This window comes from Equus caballus, chromosome 9, assembly GCF_041296265.1.
Source record: "Equus caballus isolate H_3958 breed thoroughbred chromosome 9, TB-T2T, whole genome shotgun sequence".
Classification (NCBI taxonomy): Eukaryota; Metazoa; Chordata; class Mammalia; order Perissodactyla; family Equidae; genus Equus; species Equus caballus.
In genome coordinates, this window is record NC_091692.1 from 56,202,134 (window position 1) to 56,216,831 (window position 14,698).

A 14,698-nucleotide genomic window follows, 5' to 3' on the forward strand; every position below is an offset into this window, starting at 1 on the left:
ATCACCCAGTCCATAGTTTACAGTAGGCATCACTCATGGTATTATACATTCTATGGGTTTGGACAAATAAATAATGACCTGTAACCATCATTATAGTATCATACAGAATATTTTCACTGTCCTAAAAATCCTGTGTGCTCCACCTATTTATTTATTCCGCCCTTGCCCTGAAACCCTGGGAATCAATGACCTTTTTACTGTCTCCATAGCTTTGCCTTTTCCAGAATGTCATATAGTTGGAATGAAAGTATAAAATCACCTCCTCAATCATATTACTGCTTAAACTGAGGCTTCTACTTCGTGATAAAAACACCCCAGTAACTTTTTACTACAAAGCCAAAGAGAACCATCAAAGAAGATAAAATTCCAGAATTACTATGCTCCAAGAGCATACTAAACTACCTTATGAGGCATTCAGAAAATAGTTAACATAGCAGGCCTCAAACTGCTTCCTCTTAGAAAGGCCTGCTTTCAAGGTTGGCCCCTTGACTGGCATCTGAGAACTTGGATTTTGGAAGAGTTTCTACCCCCAACTGATAAGAATGCTCACCATGCCTAAATTGTTCATGCAAACAATATGGTTTACGCTGAACACCTGCTTTCATTCTGGGAGTGTGGAATTCTGATATGTGCTAGGTACTGGGTGCCTACTTGGTTATCCCCCAATAATAAGCTTGGGTGCTGAGATTCTAACGAGCTTCCTCAGTAGAAAACATTTCACACACGATGTCACGATCCATTGCTGGGGGAAGTAAGCAGGTCCTGTGTGACTCCACTCGGAGAGGACTCTGGAAGCTTGTGACTGGTTTCCCCAAGCTTCACCACCATGTCCTCTTTATCTTTGCTGATGGTGGTTTGTATCCCTTTGCTGTAACAGATCACAGTTGAGTACAATGCTGAGTCCTGTGAGTCCTCCCAGCAAACGGATGATCTTGAGAGGCCCCAACAGGGGACATTAGAATCTTGCCATCACTTCAAACTAATCCTTCCAAAATGCAATTATTTCTCCTTCCAAAATTCACTCTCCCTCTTATTTTACCAATTTCTGTCAATAAAACCGCAGTTCCGATAATTACCCTAGCTAGAAACCTCCAAACATCTTTAGCTCCTTCTCTCTTCTACCTACTAGGTCCAGCTGCCAAGTCCTAGTAACTGCTCTTTCATAAACTCTCTCGATATTAGCACAATATTTGTCTTTCCATTCTCTCTAACTGCCACTTTATTAGACCAAGTACTTAACGTAACACCTAGTACCAAGAATCTTTAGACTGGCTTATCTACCTAGTAACTGTAATTTCTTTTCCAGTGCAATAATCTTGCACATATGATCTTAGAATACTACTTTGATTATATCAGATTTGCTACTCCAAAATATTCAAGATAGCCACATGCATTCTAGAAATAAAATAAAAATTCCTTAGTGCAGCATTCAAAGCCCCTTTTCCTAAAGTCTGATACCTAAACATACTTCCTCCAGTTATGGGGGAAAAACAGCACTTAATAAGCCGTTAATTACCAGTTTCCCCTCTGTGATTGTTTGAAAGTATTACCTCTTTCCTTTCACTCACCACCCTCAGTCATCCTCAGTGTATGACTTCATCTCCTACTTTATTTTTTTTTAAGATTTTTTTTTTCCTTTTTCTCCCAAAGCCCCTCGTTACACAGTTGTGTATTTTTACTTGTGGGTCCTTCTAGTTGTGGCATGTGGGATGCCTCCTCAGCATGGCTTGATGAGCAGTGCCATGTCCATGCCCAGGATTCAAACTGGCGAAACCCTGGGCCACCAAAGCAGAGCGCGAGAACCCAACCACTCGGCCACGGGGGCCAGCTCCTCCTACTGTTTTAAAAATGAAGTGATCGGTGAGAAGTTCCTTTACTGTCTCTGCACTACAAATGTATCTATATTTGTACACTCATAAGGTTTCCTTACTCCTGCTTAAAGCGAAACCTCTACACTTGTACTCTTGACCTCATCTCCTATCAGACCTTGCTCTAGCAATTATCCTCTGTTACTCCTGTAAGAACTGAAACTAAGGTAAGATCTGATAGTTTCAATTAAAAACAGGAATGGATAGCTGGAGATTTTACAGTGGACAAGTACCCCATTTTCTGTTAATGCACTATGCCCCAAATTAAGGTAAAAATTAATCACAGAAATAAGGAATAAAATAATAAAAATGCCATTTTATTTACTATGTTAGCTAGAAAATTATTTACAGTCAAAACGCCAAAAACCAAGTCTCAAAAATTAAAACAAAATAAAGAAAATCTACTGTGGGTGCTGTCCCAGCAAACAGCAATGGCAAAATTGAATCAACAGAGAACTAGAGAGTTAGATGGCAGAAACAAGTGGTAATTGAACCTTAAAGAGATCTTCAACCAGGACTGTAAAATTAAAGTAAAATATAAGTTTAACTTACAATGTATTAGAATAATAAGGTACAAAAGGGTTCACACAGAAAAACTCTCTCCTTCCTATGCCAACCTCTTGTACCACCTTTCCAGAAGCAACTCAACAGTTTCCCATTTATTCTTGCTCACAGACAAGTTTACATAAGCATTGTTGTTGATTATTACTATCTTTAACTTAAGTTGCTATTACCACTTTAAGTACTAACAAAATAGAGTTCACCCACAGTAACATACTTCTCAGTTTCACTACGAGTATCTATTCTGAAATATCAAGTATCCTTACATAGATATGCCTTACCTACAAAGAGATAAAAAACTAAATCAACCAAATAAAATTTCCTCCAATGATTTGTGAAATATATTTTTCAAAACCAAAAATATCTTACCTAAAGAGAACAGGGTATGGATCATCCCTCTCTGGAGGTCCAGTAATACGTGCCATTGTTGGGAAAGACTTAACAGGAGGTTGAATCATTGTATGAGGTGCAGTTTCCATTAAATGAAATACTTCTTCTAGGAGGTTAATAAGTTTTTCTATTTCCCCTTCACTTATATTTGAGGATTCCAAAAGATCCATATCCATTGAAGCCTCTACCTCATTCTCATATTCTGGGTTCGTTCTCTCAAGTCCAGTATCTGTGTCATGATCCGGTTCGCTGTGGTTAGGAACAGATGAAGTCTTCTCTGCTAAATGATCACCAAGTCTTTTAATCTCCGACAAGATTTCATAGAAATGGCACTTCTGAAGGATGGCTGAGCCAGCAGTGACAACCCTCACAGTCTGATCTAAAAGGATGAGCTCCAGAAGTTTTTGATAACCACTTTTCTCATTTTGCCTACTTCTTAGAAAAGCTTCCATTCCTTCTGTCATACTAATAACACTGTCCAAAGCTTTAAAAGCATTTAACTTAAGGGAAGATGAGACATGATCAGCAAACAGGAGCTCAAATAACCCACTGATCACTCCTGCTTGTAGCAGTCCCATGACTCCTTGAGCCCCACATTCTGCCAGTGAGGACACTAATTTGGTCCCAGCTTTAAGCTGTCGGACATTTAAGGCAATGGGTTGGCGAAGGGCTACTTGTAAATTTAAAGCTTGCATAGTCCAGTCTACCAACTGGCTGAGGGAGTCTTGTTTTGTGTTTTTCAATTGCAAATAACTTAATCCTTTTATTATTAAACTTGGAATTTCTTCTAAAGCTGTTACCCATTTTGCACCTCTATCTTCCCGATACAAATCTAAGAGTTCAGTTAACTTCACTGAGGCTTCTATTGCTCCTGAATTTTCTTTATCTGGACCTTGATCCTTCATTCTACTGAGTTCAATTTCAAAAGTAGTCTTGTATGGACAGCTGAAGTATAAGAGTGGTACAAGCTCCCTATCATATGGATCGTATGTCATAGGAGGAACGGAAGCTAAGTCTTCAGCAGTGTATTCAACATCAAAGTTTGGATACTTAAATGTTTCACGTTCCAAGTCAGCAATTCCATCTTCATCACTGGAAATTTGTTCGTAACCATCATCCCCTGAAAATTAGTATGAATAACACTTAAGTATTACGTGATTGTTGTTTAATGCAAAAAACTCTGGTTAATCAAAAAATATTTTTAAAATTTCGTTTACAGTTCATTTAATAAGTATGGCAAATAATAAGAATTAATGATTTCCTCAACAAAATTAACTTATGCCCCAACATCTTATCAACAATTACCAACATTTTATAATTTCTAATAGAATAATTATGAAGAAACTTCACAAGCAAATTCTTCTGTTATATCTGTTCGGCTTTACAAGTAACTGTTGTAGATATCTTTTCCTCACAGAAACAAAATTAGAATTACCTCAAAGTGACAAAAATACTTCTCTCAGGAGGGAAGAAATTAAGTTTTCCCCCTTGAGAGAGTATTTTTAAGAAGGAAAAAAAAAGTTGATGAGCAAAGTTGACTACAATTAACTAAGAATTAATACTGTAATTAGAAAGCTAAACCAAGTATTTTCAGCAAAAACCAGGTTCTTCTTAGAAAATGAATTTTGTACTCCTGAATTTTTACTTCTCTGTATTTACCTGTCAGTTTCCTAGCTCTGTATTACATAATTTTATAGAAAATCTGTTTATTTAAAATGCTGAGCTTTGCCAAAACAAAGCTTTCTTATTATCATGATACATGTGCAATTTTTCCCCCTTTTCAAACAAAACAGAACTAGACAGAAAACTTGTTGATTTTACTTTTTAACACCCATGTCTGGCTGTGGTAAAACAGATGGGTAATAATAGCCTGTGAAAGAAAAGAAAATGTTTCCAGAGTATTTCTCTAGTACCAGCCCTCTTTTAACATTCTTTTGCTCAAAACAATTTAGTCTTAGCAATATACTCATATCTGAAAAGATAAAGGCCTATAGAGGCCTAACTCTGGATCAGCCAGATGTCTTCTATTAAAAATCAAATTAGCCAGCCTCATTCTCTCACTTTCTCTACAAAAACATCCCCTGATTAAGAAAACAGCCTGCCTAAAATCTAACTTCTATTTGCTAGTCAAACACAGTAAATCTATAAAGGATTATTTGGTAATGTGGGAAGGGAGGTAGCTAAAAAAGTAACACTCAATAACGTAATTATTTATATTTTGTAAAAGGGCCCCTGTGATACTGAAATGACCCTCACTCTTATGTAGAACGACCCTCACTCACACTATTTTAGAAGAAACCAAGACCCAGTATCTGTCAATTTGCACAAATGCTTTAACATTACATGCCATTTCTTAGACAAATTAAGAGTCAAATTAGCTTGAATAGCTCTCACTTTCTGCTTTGAATGAAAAAACGAAGCCTAACTAAAAGATTGCATCATGCTGTCACATGTCCCTGTATAACTGAGGTTTTTTTACCCCTGGATTTCTAAAAATAATGTAGCATTTTGCTAAAATAGCTAGGTGGTAGAAATCTTTAGGAATTCTACGCAGCTTACAACACCACTCCATACTCTGAAAAGAGCCCATCAAATTCCTAATCATCATGTATTTGCTGCATGAGCCTGCTTCCCTGGCCAAAGCTGATGATAGCAAGGGGCAACTGATAGGGTAGCAAGCCAAACAGAATCTCTCTCACAGGAAATGTGGAAATGGAATCAATATATAGCCAGATAGTTAGGTTGGTTGGTTAAAGAGAGGAGATTAAAGCTGTGGGATGAACAGAGAAACAAGTTAGTTGACAAAGAGAAATCAAGTAGAAACATAAGGCAAAGATGGAAATCCCAGGTATAGTCAGTCTTGAGACCCAGCTACCTTCTGACCCTTGGGTTTCTTGAAAGCCATTTATCTTTTCTATACACTCTTTTGCATTGCTCAAAGCTGTATCAAGTTAGTATCCAGTACTTAAAACCACAAAGTCCAAGCTAACGTACTCACCTTCACCTTCTTCATCTTCCTCACCTTCTTCCTCTTCATCTTCCTCTTCCTCTTCAGGGATACTGTCTACTGTATGGCGATCATCCTCATCTTCATCCTCTTCGTCCTCTACATCCACATCATCTTCGTCATCTTCTCCTTCTTCTTGCTGTTCCTCTTCTACTTCTCCTTCATCAGAATATTGACCTTCCTGGGGAACAGAATTCCGATCAGGAGAAATGGGCTCAAAGTAATCTTCTCTATGAGGAGCATCCTCTTCCTTGTCACCAGACACTGAAAAATTAAGATTTAAGGCATGGATTATTTTAATGGTTTAAGTGACATGAGACAGAAGGATTGGACACTGCAACTACTTAATGACATTTTGGATGATTTAACTCATAAATACCCTAAAAAAAAAAGGGCAGAATAACTTGCTTTTAAAAAATATTAAGATTATATAGTGCACAGCCTTATACAGTGAGAATTAATAAAGTATATGAGGCCAGCCTGGTGGTGCAGTGGTTAAGTTCGCACGTTCCACTTCAGCGGCCCAGGGTTTGGATCCCAGGTGCAAACCTACATCCACTTGTCAAGCCAGGCTGTGGCAAGCGTCCCACATATAAAGTAGAGGAAGATGGGCACAGATGTTAGTTCAGGGCCAATCTTCCACAAAAAAAAAAAGTAAAATTATATGGGGCGAGCCCATTGGCACAGCAGTTAAGTGCGCATGTTCTGCTTTGGCCCCGGGGTTCACCGGTTCAGATCCCAGATGCGGACATGGCACTGCTTGACAAGCCATGCTGTGGTAGGCATCCTACATATAAAGTAGAGGAAGAAGGGCATGATATTAGCTCAGGGACAGCCTTCCTCAGCAAAAAGAGGAGGATTGGCAGCAGATGTTAGCTCAGGCCTAATCTTCCTCAAAAAAAAAAAAAAACAAGTATACAATTTTACATTCTAATACCATAAACTAATCCTTTTCTTTTTAGCTATTAAGTAACTATACAGATTTTTATCTCTTCCAATCATACTGCTTATTTTTAACTGTACTCTTCTGTACATACCATTATTGCATAATAACACTTTATTTTCAAAGCAATGTCGGTACAGCTTTAAGTGAATTAACTGATTTTTTTTAAAAATTCACCTGCCAACAGAAAAACACAAGGTAAGACTGCACAGGATGAAAAGGGAAGGGGTATTCATCAAGATTTGATTACCAGCATCTAATTTTTTTCCTTTAATTAAAAAGCACTGTTAACATTAATCAAGGAGAGAGCAAAAACTAACACTGATTTTATCTACACCTGGCAAAGGCATGGGATCATCTTCATCATCATCAGGTGGAGGGGGACCTGGTGGAGTTCTTGGTCCCCTTGGCTGTGGTCTTGGAGGGCTTCCATTAAACTGATCTTCTTTCTCCCCATCAGCTAGAGTTTAATTAGAGACAGAAAAAGAACTTTCAAATTATTAAAGTATAATGAAATGAATGCAAGACAAAAATGCTATTCAGCATTTGAGTTTCTCATCTTCAGAATTTATGGATAAATTAACCGCCAATTAATTTATATTGGGAAAGTTAGAATTTCTGACTTTCCACATACCAAAACATAAGGTATATACTCTTAGGCATTATTCAGAGAAATGAAGACTTATTTTCCTACAAGAAGATATATAGGAATGCTCATAACAACTTGACTGCAATAGCCAAAAACTGGAAACTACCTAAATGCCTTTCAATGGTTGAATGGTTAGACAGACTATGATACGTTTAGACTATGTAATACTAGTCAGCAATAAAAAAGAACGAATTATTGGTACATGCAACAAAGTGGATGAACCTCAAAGAAATCATGCTGAATGAAAAAAGCCAATCTCAAAAAGACACTTATTGCATGATTCCAATTATGTAGCATTCATGAAATAATATAATTATAGAGATGGAGAACAGATTAGTGGTTGGCAAAGGTTAGGGATGGGTGGGATGGGTGTGGCTATAAAGATGTAACACCCAGGAATCTTATGATGGTACAATCAAGTATCTTGATTGTGGTTGTGCTTATGCAAAGCTAGACGTGACATAAAATTGCACAGAACTATACATACACACACACAAACACACACACACGGGTACATGTATAACTGGTGAAATCTAAACAAGCTCTACAGGCTGTACGAATGCCAATTTTCTTGTTTTCACACTGTACTATAATTGTAAAAGATGTTAATACTGAGGAAGGCTGGAGAATAGTGCACAGGACTTCCCTGTTCATTTCTTTGCAACCTCTTATAAATCTATAATTATTTCAAAATAAAAAGTTAAAAACATACATACACACACAAACACACGCAATGTATAAGGTTAAAAGTCAATTTTAAAACAAGTCAGTAAATTTAACAAAATTTTAGAGTAGCCAGGCACAGTGATAAAACTAAAGACACAAATACAAGTAAAGCATACTCTCTGCTCACAAGCAGCTCACAGTATGGTAAAAAAGACAAATAAGCACAGAGGAATGAAAGATTAAAAGAAAAAGAAAAGTGAAACATTAACTGTGCTTAGCAGGTTAAGATATAAGAAAAGTGATGAAAATACAGGGTGTGACCACCATCAGAGACAAGGACCTCACACTATATTACATCAGGATTAAGAGAAACAAAGGTCATTTTACGTGTGCTCATAAAATGCTAACAGTAAAGTAAATTACTTTTCCTAATGACTTCAACTGTAATTTCAAAATGTATTCCTGAAAATCCTTATTTCAACAGCTTACAGCAAGCAATACTGGAGTGAGGAGAAGAGACCCTGGGAAACATGAGTCCAGTTGCCTGCCTTATGGAAGGAAAGCCACTGCAGTTTATTGGAGTTCTTATTTTCTTGTCTCCAGTTAATGAGCAAAAAGTTCTCAAAAATGGGAAAAGTCTGCATAACTTATGATGTAGACATCTAAACAAATTTGAAATGCACTCCTGAAAAAACAGGCCATTAACATGAGTATTCCAATAATATATACCAAACTTATTACCTGTTCTTCAATTCTTTTAGAGAAAATTTTGATAGTAAACCATGAATACCACTAGACTACATTATTTACCTATTTCAAATGAAAAAAGTCCCTCAGCTCAATTAAAAAGCATTCCAGGAAAGTAGAGGAGGAAAATAACATGTAACCACTTTAACATAAGAAGAAATTCTTATAGGAAAGAATGGGAGACTGACACATATCTTGTCAAGTCTTAAGCAAGGTTCCAAAGATAGAAGAGCTCTTTGAATTACCTTTTGCTACTGTAATGAACCTAAGTGTCGTTGACAAACACAAATTTTAAATTCTCACCATGTTTTGGATTCCTTTTCAAACTTGGCTGTGGCTGGGGAGGTGGTGGAGGTGGAGGTGGTGGTGGTGGAGAGTCTCTGTCATGACTTATGACTCTATCTACTGATCCATATATTGCCAGTGTCAGACAGTTGTACCAGCCTCTTAGCACCAAACCATCAGTATTCACCTGATTTTCGGGGAAAAAAATAGCTTTCAAATTAACACTTTAATATGCCAGAAGTAAATGATATCAAATTACTTGTGGTTCAACTAAAGTCTTTAAAAGTATTCTGAAAATGCAAAGGTCAAGACTGGTGGGAATTCACTCTGAGGTACAGCTTTCATACGGCCCTTCAGAGTTACCATACCTAAACCTGGCTCAAACTTTATCTCCTCAATCCTATACTTTATGTCAATCCTGTTCAAAAAGCATAACTAGATTCCCAACCAAGAGAAGAGAAATGAGAACAAAATTAAATGGGAGTTACTGCCAATTAATAAATTAAACCCCAATAATTACAAGAGTCATGGAGGTACATAAAAGCATAAACTGTGTCCAGGCTCAAGGATTATAAAGTTCATAAAATTGCACAGCATTCTTTTTACATGCCAAACTCATACACACAGGTATATTTTATGTATCCACATGGTACTTAAAAAGTAAGGGTAACAAGAAGCCATAAACAAATTGTTTTTGCAAAGAAACTCTCCTAAAAAGCTCAAAGACTTTATCAATGCCATTAACTTTCAATATTTCCCTATAAAATAAAAATAACTATGTTTTACAGAACTTATCTACATTAATTGTCATATCTCCACAATAACTATGAGAGGTAGTCAGAGCAAATATTATCAACAAATAAGAAAATCAGAGTGTCAGCAGATGAACCTGGACTAGAAACCAAAGCCCCTGACTTCTGAGTTCTCTTTCCACTCTACCAAGTTGGTAAAGATGAAGTAATAAGTAAGTGGCAATGGGGCCCCTTCTAGAGGCACAATAAGGAAGAAAGAAATTACCATTCTCCTTGATAACTCTAGCAAACTCTAGTAAAGGGAAACTGGGGACCAGAAGAAAGACTCAAAGACTATACCCAGGGATTGACAGACTCTAAACAGAAATCACACGGAAGATAAAGAGAGAAGGAAGATAATTTTTAGTCTAAACAGGATGCAGAGGATTAAATACTCATCTCTTCCCCCCAAAAAACAGCAGGCTGAGTAGTCCCATATCAGATTACAATTATTTTTGCATTTCAGATGTGCTAGATGCTTCTAGAATGGCGTTTGGTATATCAAGAAAAAAGGCATACTTTTGATATGAAAAGAAGAAATATGAAACACATATTTTTAAAGAAACTTTAAGGCTCAGTGGTGTCTAATAACAATTTACCTTCCTGTCACCTTCTGAACTTGCCCACATAAATGAAAGAAGGAAAAGCACAGATGCTGGCCTCTCCCTGACTCACGTATAAAAATTAGGGGAAGAAAGAACTTTATAAGTAGAGAATGACATTACAATGTCTTTATTCCATTTTAAAACAGTTTCTGGATATAAGAGGAATCAGATAAGCAAAGACGATAATCTGCTGCACTAGAACCAAATAAGCTGACATTCTGCATCACTGGTTTATTTGGATCAAAAACTGGATGGAGGTGAAAACAAACAGTAGTAACAAGTTGAAAACTGACATCCGCAATTACCTTTGAGTTGGGTCTAAAGATGATGGAAGTATTCTCATCATATTCCAGGCTGCCAAAAGAGTAGGAATAATTAATAGGCTCAAACACCGAACATAACAGTTCATGAAGAAGTCTTTCTAAATTCATATATTTTAATAAAATCAAATACTAAATTTTTGTTTTGACTTAATAAACCACAAAGTTCGGGTTTAATTTACTCCCCCAAAAAACGTTATCAAGAAAAAATATATAACAAACCCCCCAGAGATTCTGACTTAATTGGTTTGGGGTGAGTGTAGGTATCAGTATTTTTTTAAAACCACCCCAGGTAATTCTAATATACAGCCAAAGTAGAGAACCATTGCATCAGTCTTCCAAAAATGTATACTGGGACTAAAATTAAAGAAAAGCACCTATTTTTATCAAGTAAGTACTGATATAAGAAAAACATTCTACGTTAATATTAAAAACTAGCTGCTTCAGATTACCTTGGTTCCCTTCATTTAAAAAAAAAGGAATTATCAATCCAATTTAATAACAAATGAATGAAGGATGAATAAAATAACAAGTCTAAAACACCGTTACTTCCTGACAGGGACAGAAATTTTTCCATTATTGTGCAGCCTTTAAACTTTTTTAATATATAAATGAGATCTATGTAAATCCTTACTGATCGATTATTTTGCAGATGTCAAAACAGCTAGATTTAATAATACCTAGCAGGTACTAAACAATCCCAAAAAGGGGGTATCTATTAACACAATACTCATTTTACAAAAGGTGATTAAGAAATTTTAAATTATGCAGTAGTGTGATATAAAAGATACAGACAAAATATTAGCTCGCAATGTGTTTATAGTTTTTTTAAAGAATCAAAAAGCAATCTTTTCTAAATTAGAAGGTTATTATAAAATCATGTGCTATGTATAAGAAATGCATATACCAATAAAAAGTAAATAAAAGATGATTAATGTTTCATACACTGAAAATTTTATTTTGTAAATAAACTTAACTTCTTAGGAGCTTGACATTTCTTTAATATTGCCAACCGATAAAATTAAACCCTAAGTTCTTGGGTCTACCACTTTATATATCCTTTTCTTCTATCTAAAGAATAAAAAGGTTTTGCTCACTAACTCATGAGTTTCTGGTGGCATTACCCAGTAGGTACATACCTTCCCAACCTATCGAAAACTGGGGCACTTGGTTTGCTTACATTGTTAAAGAATAAGTCTAATTGAAATGTGTGCGGAGATGTCTCCCTGTGAATGAAACAAAGTTGAAACGTCAGTCTTTGCAATAATCAGTTCCTAAATTAAAACAAAAAACAAAGTAAGTACAAATTTAAGAGCAATTCTAGAACTGAGATATAATATTCCTAAGATTTAAATAACAAAAATATACAGTTAATTGTAATATTTTCTGTAATTTTATTCACATCCAATTCTCAAGTAGCATACTATTCACTTTGAGTATTACTGAAAATAAAATTTTAATCATCAAGCATCTTTCATTTGCTACTTGGACCATTCTAAAACAAGTAAATATTTAAATTTTTTAATATATTTTAAAAGCAAATGCTAATTAATTCTAATATTTAATTTTATAATTCTTTATATCATTATTCCCTTTCAAAAAGAATCAGGAGTTAACTAACTTCAAGCTGTATATTATAATTACAATTTGATTTCAATTTAATCCACATTAATACAAAACCGTAATAAAAATTTTGGCATCAAAGCCCTAAATTGTGACTTAAAGCCTAAACTGAAATTTGCATAACAGCAGCAATTTACATAAAATATTTACTTTTTTTTGTAGATTTACATAGTTAAGATTAAAGCATATTTAATTTGCATAAGAATGAAATCTTGCTACACTTGATACATATCAAGTGTACACATGGCTGAAACTCCTTAGGCTCAACCAAAACCTTGATATTAAACACTGCATGCTTTGTAGTTTATTTACAAAAAATCCAAATGGTAAAAAGTGTAATGCCCAGAGTACTACCAAAGAGGTTCCCTCATGCACTTGTGGTAGAAGTACAAATAAGTGCAATCACTCTGAAAGGCAATATGACAATAAAATTCAGGAGACTGAGAAAATGTTCACACTATTTGGTCCAGAAATAGATTTTTCTAGGAAGCGTTTCTATGGAAACACTGATAGGCAAACAAAGATTTTCCTTCAAGAGCATGTTCATTATACTCTGACTTGTAATTTGAAAACTGAAAACCATCTATCTAATGGTCCCCACATAAAGAACTAGCCAAATAAATTACTATACAGTCATTTGTTAGATCATGCAGCCATCAGAAATCACATTTTCAAATAAAACTGAATGATGTGAAAGTACTCCTGAGATAATGTTAAATAAAATGAAGGAATAAACAGAATATACACAGTGGGGTCAGAGCAGCATCATACATTTATCTTACACAAATTCAACTATATGTGCTCAACAACTCTAGTCTCTCCCTCCTATCTTTCCTCTTCAAACTAGACCCTGGCCTCCAATAACTCAAGGAAAGGAAAAAGGGCTGAAATGCAAATTCTTTACTTTTGAGACATCAAAGATGCACGCCCTGGTCATTGAAAAGGGATTTAAAGAATCAATGGTAATTTGACTACACCAGTGTTTCATCTTAAAACTTGTTGACTCTAAAACCTAACCTCACATAACATACCACATTTACATATATACAAGTACACACATATACATTAAAAAACAGTGCATCAAATGTTAAGATTCTCTCAGGATGGAGGGATTACAGGGATTTTAATTTTACCCGTAAAGTTCTGAATTTTATAATGAGATAAAACATTATTGTAAAGTATGCTGCACAAATATCATTTGATGACTAATATTACTTTCAACCTTGAGATTTCAGGCTTCCTGACATCTTACATTTGTACTACTGAATTAATACTTTATTTTACTGTTCTGTAACATATTGTGTATGAAGTTGTTTATGACAATTTCATATTTGGAACTATTAAAACATGAACAGCCATTCACCCCCAGCTAAGAAAAAGGAGAGAGATAAGAAGAGGGAAAATGAAACAAAACTCTTACCCACTGCAGCTAATGGCAGAGATCCATTCTGCCTGCTCTGGTAGCCACCCAACAAAATGGCTACTAAGATCCCTGCTTCCTGCTATTCACACCCTTGTGTAGCGCCCACACTGTACCAGTAGAATACGTAACCAAAACATACTAAAAATGATAGTATATCACTTCTGATATTAAGTTATAAAACACACTGATTGTGGCTTCCTTGTTGAGGGCATGCTCTCTCACTCTTGGATCACTCACTCTAGAGGAATCCATGTTGTGACATAAGCAGCCCCATAAAGAGAATCTCCTGGCAAGGAACTAAAGTCTCCTGCCAACAGCCAAGGGAGCAAGCTACTAAGCAAATTCTCCAGCCCCAGGCAAATCTTGAGACTGGAGTCTGGGATTATATTTTAAATGTTTACTGTTTTAGGCTGCTAAATTTGCTATAATTTATTATGCAGCAAAAGATAATAGACCCTTGTTGACCAAAAGCAGTACAATTAGAGAAGACTGCTGGATACACTATCATTACTCCATCTTTCCCATTCTACACGCTTTTTATAGGAACAGCAGGAAGAAATTATAGGAAAACATGAGTTTTTATTTTCTTAAACACGGAAAAAAAAGATACAAAGTCAATTATAGTGATCTCTCATTACAAACATTAATTAAACACTTACTGTTTTGTTTTGTATTTGTTTTACCTTTGAATGACCTGAAAACATTTGAAGATTTTCTACTTACTTCTACAAGTAACCAATTACTTTTCACAATTATGAAGAAATGAGCCCTTAACTTTGACTCTGTACCATAACACCATTAAGTAGCTGGTTTAACTCTT

At 35.6% G+C, this 14,698-nt stretch overlaps 1 protein-coding gene across 4 annotated transcripts in view; it reads right to left on the minus strand.

The window, feature by feature from the left end:
• The window catches only part of VIRMA (vir like m6A methyltransferase associated), a 67,134-nt gene that overhangs the window by 36,517 nt on the left and 15,919 nt on the right, over positions 1-14,698 (minus strand). For 2 of the 4 annotated variants that reach the window (XM_001489304.6, XM_014728200.3), the window contains exons 3-8: positions 11,972-12,058; positions 10,818-10,866; positions 9,135-9,303; positions 7,107-7,229; positions 5,818-6,090; positions 2,799-3,939 (exon numbers count right to left, since the gene is read on the minus strand). In XM_001489304.6, the coding sequence (XP_001489354.1) occupies positions 2,799-3,939; positions 5,818-6,090; positions 7,107-7,229; positions 9,135-9,303; positions 10,818-10,866; positions 11,972-12,058 (1,842 nt within the window). The remainder of the gene's footprint in view (positions 1-2,798; positions 3,940-5,817; positions 6,091-7,106; positions 7,230-9,134; positions 9,304-10,817; positions 10,867-11,971; positions 12,059-14,698) is intronic. The other 2 variants (XM_070222329.1, XM_070222328.1) reach the window with 1 other exon arrangement.